We start from the raw sequence: 8,335 nt of genomic DNA, 5'->3' as shown, positions 1-8,335 counted from the left end.
GCGTGGGAGGAAACCGGAGCACCCGGAGGAAACCCACACAGACACAGAGAGAACACACCACACTCCTCACAGACAGTCACCCGGAGGAAACCCACGCAGACACAGGGAGAACACACCACACTCCTCACAGACAGTCACCCAGAGGAAACCCACGCAGACACAGGGAGAACACACCACACTCCTCACAGACAGTCACCCGGAGGAAACCCACGCAGACACAGGGAGAACACACCACACTCCTCACAGACAGTCACCCAGAGGAAACCCACGCAGACACAGGGAGAACACACCACACTCCTCACAGACAGTCACCCGGAGGAAACCCACGCAGACACAGAGAGAACACACCACACTCCTCACAGACAGTCACCCGGAGGAAACCCACGCAGACACAGGGAGAACACACCACACTCCTCACAGACAGTCACCCGGAGGAAACCCACGCAGACACAGGGAGAACACACCACACTCCTCACAGACAGTCACCCGGAGGAAACCCACGCAGACACAGGGAGAACACACCACACTCCTCACAGACAGTCACCCGGAGGAAACCCACGCAGACACAGGGAGAACACACCACACTCCTCACAGACAGTCACCCGGAGGAAACCCACGCAGACACAGGGAGAACACACCACACTCCTCACAGACAGTCACCCGGAGGAAACCCACGCAGACACAGGGAGAACACACCACACTCCTCACAGACAGTCACCCGGAGGAAACACACGCAGACACAGGGAGAACACACCACACTCCTCACAGACAGTCACCCGGAGGAAACACACGCAGACACAGGGAGAACACACCACACTCCTCACAGACAGTCACCCGGAGGAAACACACGCAGACACAGGGAGAACACACCACACTCCTCACAGACAGTCATCTGGAGCGGGACTCAAACCCACAACCTCCAGGACCCTGGAGCAGTGACTGAGACACGACCTGCTGCTCTACTGTGACGCTCTAAATATAAACACGAATATATATATATAAACACATTATTATCCATTTTTTCCTTCTCTTCTCCCAATATTCTGAAGCAAACTTAGGTTTGTGAAAGGCACTATATAAGTGTAACTTATTATTATTATATAGTCTACACACACACACAGCTGTACATTAGGTCAAATCCTTAGTGTCTTTACTGCAGGAGCTCAGCTGTCCTCAGACACACACAATACAATCTTTCATAAAGTGAAATGAAATAAAGTTCCAGTGATTCTGGCTAAAAAAGGTCTGTTTTATTGTTAATTTATTTTGTAATAAATCTGAACAGGACTCTCTATATTTATCACAGGGTCTGAGTCTTAACTGTGGAGGTAAGATGTGAGCCGCATTCAGATGGTACTCTACCTTGGGCTGAATGTTTGTTTTTGTACAATGTCTCCACCACTAGGGGTCGTCCTTGCTTCAAATATGAGTTCCTTTGGCACAGCGCGCCTTGAGAATGTGTTTACTTTATTCAGCATGAGGTGAAAGAATAAGAGCAAAACAATTACACAGTAATAAAAAGCACATTAACAGGTAAAAGAGCTCAGAGAGGAACATAACAGAGAAGAAACCGCATGCAGTCGAACAAATCAAACAGATATCATTCTGTGCACAACACAGCAATATTCATGTTCCCGGCTCCGAGGAGGTAGACGCCCTTCCACGGGTCTGAGGATGTGCAAACAAACGCAGGTACAGAGCTGAAAGTCACTAATGGAGCCTTTATATTTACATCATATCACACACACGAGTCGAATCACACCACGGCGTCACGGAGGAGTCACCTCAGGTCAAGAGTTCTTCATTCTGACGCTTAAATGAAAGGAAGTAAACACTGTTCTATAAAAGTTACAACACGAACAACACAACACACCATTAAACAGTGACACGCCCTCCACGCCCTCTCCACCCTCCACGCCCTTCACGCCCTCCACGCCCTCTCCACCCCCTCCACACCCTCTCCACCCTCCACAACCTCTCCACCCTCCACGCCCTGCACGCCCTGCATGCCCTCCACACCCTCTCCACCCTCCACGCCCTCTCCACTCTCCACACCCTCTCCACGCCCTCTCAACCCCCTCCACGCCCTCTCCACTCCCTCCACACCCTTTCCACCCTCCACACGCTCTCCACCCTCCACACGCTCTCCACCCCCTCCACGTCCTCCACACCCTCCATGCTCTCCACGCTCCACACCCTCTCCACCCTCCACGCCCTCCATGCCCTCTCCACCCTCCACGCCCTCCAAGCCCTGCACACCCTAACCGCCCTCCATGCCCTTCACACCCTCTCCACCCTCCACGTCGTGCACGCCTTCCCTGGGTCCACTTTAGTTCACTGTGTGGAGGTGTATCTCAAATGACGAATAAATAATCCACAGCTTTTCAAACAAAAGAGCATCAACAAAACACAGCCATGCAGCTGGACCCAAGAGAACCAGAACTCTGGACTGACTAAAGCAACAAATCCAAAGCTGCCAGACTGGATGATTACTGTGGCACACTGCACAATCAAAGGTCTGACACTCAGTTCACACGAGCGATGACTTTCCTGCTCTGGTTACTCTGGGGGTGTGGTGAGCTTCAAATAATGATTATGGAATGCATTTCAGCTGCATGTTTCTCACTCGACTCATCTGTTTCCACTCCTCCACCAGGTGAATCAGGTCCTGGTTCTGGAAGCGGGTTCTTGTTCAGTGGCTGTTCTCTCGTGGTTCAGAGCGAGTCGAGTAGGGGCTAAACCATGGCGTGTAAACCTTGCAGAGCGCTGATCGTCCAGAGAGAGTCGTCACTCTACGCCACGCAACGCAGACGACCAGCACCAACTCTCCCTCTGTAAAATCTCCAGCTGCAGCAGAGATCACGTTTGTTTTTATCCGACTCACGACGGCAGCTCGTAAAATTATGCCGTGGTCTTTTGAAGAGGTTCAAACGCTCCTTGGATCGGTGGCCGACGAAAGAATCCAGCGAGAGCTGGACGCTGCAACAAGGAAGGAACAAACTCTACTGATCTGTCTGAACTGATGACGGAGCTGTGTTCAGTCCCAAACAACAACAACACGCCAATACACCATGAGTAAACACCGCTTAACGTTACCGTTGTTGTGGTTTCCCACTGTTCCCCTTAGAGGAGGGATTTTGAGAAGTATGAACCAGAGCAGAGTGCAGTAGAGTAGGTCCTATGCAGCAGAAAAACCCCATAACTGACGAGTGTTCAGTTCCTCCCTGGGTGAGCACAGAACACCACACCAACAAGAGTGTCCTTGGGCAAGACTCTAACTCTGTACGACAGTGAAGCAGAGCGTCTGTAACAAGCTGTTAAACACCCCCCACGTTGCTCTTCACCTGTAAACGTGTCTGTCATATATATAGAGCTTTATTTTACAACATCAAGTGGTATTTTGCAGCAGCAGAGTACAGCTCATGTTCCTTTAATCATCTTATCGCTTCACACCTAATTTGCATAACAGTACATTTTGCCCAAACGTATCCCTTCGCTGACTCCACCCACGACTGTGACCCAGCATCAGTTGCTGAAACACCCCAGAGCTCCCTCAGAAGTGCACCGACAGTTTCTGCAGCAAAGGGCACAAACCTTTGGCCACGGAATGTATCTCAGTAACAATGTTACTGTGCGGTCGAGCTGTGTGTTCAGGACAGTCTCTGAAATCTGAGCCCTCCAGTCACTGGACGACATCATTGTACAAGCACTGTGCAGCATATCGAGAGCTTCATGTAAACGACTGGGGAGGCCACTAGCGAGCGCCCGAGTTAGTGCCCTGGGCCTTTTTGACCACCATCGTCGCACAATTACAAGGTGAATGTTTTCTCAGTGTAAACCTTACATTACGTTATGAAATACAGACAGACCTCTTATACAGTCATGGGCGAAAGTTTGAGCGCCACTGGTCAATCAACAAACGAGTAACGACAGTGAGACTGCGGAGCCTCAGGTCCAACACCAAGTGAACGTCTAGATGGGTATAATGCCTGCAGTGTGTGTGTGTGTGTCCTCTTTTACTTTTGAAGTACACAGTGTAAGGTTTGTGGGGTGTGTGCATTATGTTTTAGGAAAAAACTGCACTCAAGTTATTTTAAATATTGTTTTGTGTATTATCCCACAATTATCCCAGAGAAACTATTACAAGTCTCAAAGCAGACGAGTCCAATTCGTCGAGCACGATATAACACTCTGTAAGTGACTCGTCCAGCTCCACTGCCCCTTAACGCTTTAATTGAGGCTCTGAGCTCTTTCTGGAGCTTCTTTATCTCTACATGGTTCCAGCAGAGAACACACATTTCTGGCTCTGGAACCTGTGTATGTTTGTGGAAATGTGCAGAACTGGTTCCATGTTGGCGGAAAGGGGCTCTTTTTGACCCAGAACTAATCATCAGCAGCGGACAGAAGCTGTTACCACAGCAGAACTCTACAGAGACAGGGTGCTGATCAATACCCAGATGATTATTTACACTCACAGAATCAACAAAACCTGGACTGTGACCAGAGACGCCCAAACTTTGGCAAACAATCACATCATAATCAACAGAAAATGACCTCACAGAACTTCACACAGTGGTCTCTGTAATAGAGGTCAGAGGTCAGAGCCTCATGCTGAAGTGCTGGCTGCTCCTGTGGAGTTCTGGCTGGCCACGCTGGTCACCGAAGCTGGACCCTTGTGTCTGCAAACGCGAGGCCACCGAAGTCTGAGGGAGCCGATGGTCTTCCAGCAGGCTTTCCGAAACACGTTGGACGAAATGCAGAAGAGAATGGGATCCAGGGCGCTGTTGACGTACCAGAGGGGCAGGGACAGGTAGGACTTGAGGACCGTGTAGACCGCCAGGACTGTGCCGGACCAGGAGTCCACGTACACCTGCATCAGTGAGGAGGCGATGTCTGGAAAGTTGCACATGAAGAAAGCTACCACCACGGCACCTGTAAGACATGAGACATGGGGTGAGAGTCGAGAGAGGGCAGAAACTCCTCCTTCTAAAGGAAGCACTAACAAAGCACAGCTTGGATTCAAACTAAAGCTGGTGGACGCTGAGAAACTAACGCCCCCCTAACGACCAATCAGAGTCCTGAGTCACATTAACCCTGTGTCTGAAGAGGCTCCCTACTAATGATGTCAGATGCTACCAAACAACACAATGGATTATGGGTAATGTGCTATCTGCTAATGGACATCGTGTTTTACATTGCACTGTGTTATTGTACACTATTTTTTCAGACACTAGTACAAAATAGTGCACTATATAGTGAACAGGGCACAGTTTCTGCCGTAGCGTAAGTCTTTTCTAAGGCCCTGTTCACACCTGTGTCCTGATGGATCTGATCATAAGAGCAACGTTCAGGTGTGAACCAGATGCAGAGCGTCTCGAGGACATACTGTTTTCACTTGCACTGCACACAGAGACACGTATGAACATATTAATCCTGTCGTGGGAACTCTCCGACAGCAATAAACACCATCTACATCATTGCCCCCCGCATGGGGTTCACCAATGAACCATGACTTTTCAAGCCTTAAAGAGGCCAAAAGCTCAGAGTTATTTAGGCGTTTTAGTGAAACTTCTGTAACCTCCCCCCCACAGCAGGGCGCCACTCCACCACACACCTCCTCCTCCCGAGGAAACAGGAGAAAAACACTCACAAAAGAATTCATTTAAAGCCCAGGCTCTGTGTGAAAGGCTCTGTGTTTTGTTGGTCGTTCATGATCAGATCTCCTGAGACTCGCGGGTGTCACTCAAAATGGTCCAACTTTCAGCCTCTTGCCACCTCCAGACGTCTGTGTATTAGCTGCGTTCAACCCTTTATCATTAAGCTGCAAATGAGGGTCAGCCTCAGTGTGATTCTGAGGGAAAATAAAGGTTGTGTAATTGATTGATTGATTGATTATTGATTGAAGCAATATTAATGCCAGCTGTGATCGGGGACTGAGGTGTAATGTGAAACTGAGATCAGGACAGGAGGTCTGGGTCTGCACTGAACACATCCAGTTCCAGTACAGTGTTCACTCGCATTCATTCATTCATCCATTCATCCATTCGTTCTGCTAAATGTTTCTGTAAGCACCGTGCTCCTGAACAGAATGACACTGTTACAGAGGATGCGTGCACTTCTCTTAAATATGGACAGGGCCATTACCTCAGCTTTACTCTTCCATTTCCACAGATTACAGTTTACCCCCCCACCCTCACAGAGGAGACAGACGTCTGCCCCCATCCCTACAGTCCCCACCTCAGTGAACACATCTTTTTAAAGATCTCTCACACGTTCAACTCTGCTGCATTGAAACAGCTGTGGTTCGGTGTCAGGTTTCACTGAGTGTCAGCCTCAGAATAACACTTCCTTCCATTCATGGTGACGAGCTCCTGCTGTGTCCAGACCTGCGCCCATCGGCCCCAGCGTCATCTCTCACTGGTTCATCTACAGGGCGTGTCCACCAGGGACCTGCCTGTTTCACACAGCTCTTCTTAAACAATAAGCTTAATAAACGTACGTATTATTCCAGGTCTACACGCTCTGCCTGCTGAGGGTAGACCTCTGAGTGCCTGGAAATGCACGTTAGTGTGTGGAGTGCCAGGGGGTGCCGGTCTGTGGCGTCATCGGCAATGCAGCGGTGGAGAAGTGAGCAGCCAACACATGCTTTGGCTGTATGTTAAATAAAGACAGCTGCAGACATGCGAGGTGTGCCCAGGCCCAGAGAGAGAAAGACAGGTGAAGTGTAGGCCCCAGGTTCTAAGAGAGAACCAGTGAACACTATTGAGGATGATATAACACTCTGTAAATGACCGTCCAGCTTTATTTCAGGCTCTGAGCTCTTTCTGGAGCTTCTTTATCTCGAGGATTATGGGTGCCAGGATAAGCACATTTTCTGAACCTAAAGAAGAATGTTTCAAGAAAATTGCTGACTACCCTTTATCTGCAGACCTCTCCCACCAGAGCTGGACTTACCCATGAGCCGCAAAGCCCGTTTCTCCTGAAGCAGCAGCTTCCCGCTCTGCAGGCCCTGTGGGTTCCCTCCTCCGCTGACCGCCCTGGTGAGGCCCATCGCCGTCCGCTGCCGGCTGTTGTAGCGGAAGTGGATTATGATGAGGATGTAGAGCGCGAAGATGAACATGAGTGGCACCAAGAAGCAAAGGATGCCCCTGAGAAGCAAGGCTCCTTTGTAAATGGGTGAAGGCTCTCGCTCAGTCATCTCACACATGGTGGATATCACGAACGCTTTGTCGGGCGACGTCGCTCCATAGTCCAGGATGCAGGCCTTCGCGTGCTGGTAGACCAGGGCGAAAGGCACAGAAGAACCCAAGGAGAGCAGCCAGATCCAGCCCAGGAGGCAGGGAAGTCGAGATCTCCTCAGGCTGGACAGGGACCACATGGTGTGGCAGATGGCCACGTATCGCTCGGCCGTAAACGCCAGGATGACCCAGCTGGTGGTGGCGCAGTACATCTGGCGCACCATGAAGTAGGCCTTGCACAAGGGTTCTCCTAATCTCCAGGGGTAGCTCTCCCAGTAGTAGCGATACACAGTGATGGGGATGGTCAGCAGCTGTAGGATGTCGGACAAGACGAGGCTGAGCAGATAGAGCTGGATGGCGCTCACCTTCATTCGAGCGTCGGTGAGCAGGGTCAGGATGCTGACACCGTTGAAGAGCACCCCGAAGATGAAGAGAATGCTGTAAAAGACGGTCATGGGGATGGCGATGTGATACGGCTCCTGCTTGGTCACGCTGATGTAAAGATCGGGCGCAGAGTTTGGGCTGGTGTTGCAGGTCAACTGGAACGTCCCCAGAGAGTCGTTCATGCTGCCAGAGCTTCAGAGCCACGGCTACGCTCGACACTAGGGTGGAACACCTCTCAAAGAGCGAGTGCTGGGGGGAGTCCGAGACTCAAAGGGGAATCTGGAGAAGAAAAAGAAGGAAGGAAGGGATAATTATGTCATAAAAGACAGAAACAATCAGTCCTGATACAACATTGTCAAACTCCTGCTGATGTCTTCAGTTCCACACAGCGTACATAAATACACAACGTACATAAATACACAACGTACGTAAATACACAGCGTATGTAAATACACAACGTACGTAAATACGCAGTGTATGTAAATACACAACATACGTAAATACCCAGCATATGTAAATACACAGTGTACGTAAATACACAACGTACGTAAATAAACAACATACGTAAAAACAGTGTACGTAAATACACAACGTACGTAAATACACAGTGTACGTTAAAACAGTGTACGTAAATACACAACGTACGTAAATACACAGCATACGTAAATACACAGTGTACGTAAAAACAGTGTTCGTAAAAACACAACATACGT

The 8,335-nt window shown here is 49.6% G+C and overlaps 1 protein-coding gene across 1 annotated transcript; it reads right to left on the bottom strand.

The window, feature by feature from the left end:
• Positions 1–3,635: 3,635 nt before the first annotated feature.
• LOC136687764 (pyrokinin-1 receptor-like) lies at positions 3,636–7,804 on the bottom strand. Its single transcript, XM_066662313.1, has 2 exons — positions 6,955–7,804; positions 3,636–4,932 (listed from the first exon to the last, which is right to left on the bottom strand). The coding sequence occupies exons 1-2, from the start codon at positions 7,802–7,804 to the stop codon at positions 4,607–4,609; spliced, it is 1,176 nt and encodes a 391-aa protein (XP_066518410.1). The 3' UTR covers positions 3,636–4,606.
• Positions 7,805–8,335: the final 531 nt, after the last annotated feature.

Source organism: Hoplias malabaricus, chromosome 2 (assembly GCF_029633855.1).
Source record: "Hoplias malabaricus isolate fHopMal1 chromosome 2, fHopMal1.hap1, whole genome shotgun sequence".
NCBI classification, from domain to species: Eukaryota; Metazoa; Chordata; class Actinopteri; order Characiformes; family Erythrinidae; genus Hoplias; species Hoplias malabaricus.
This window is presented reverse-complemented; position numbering and strand designations above follow the sequence as displayed.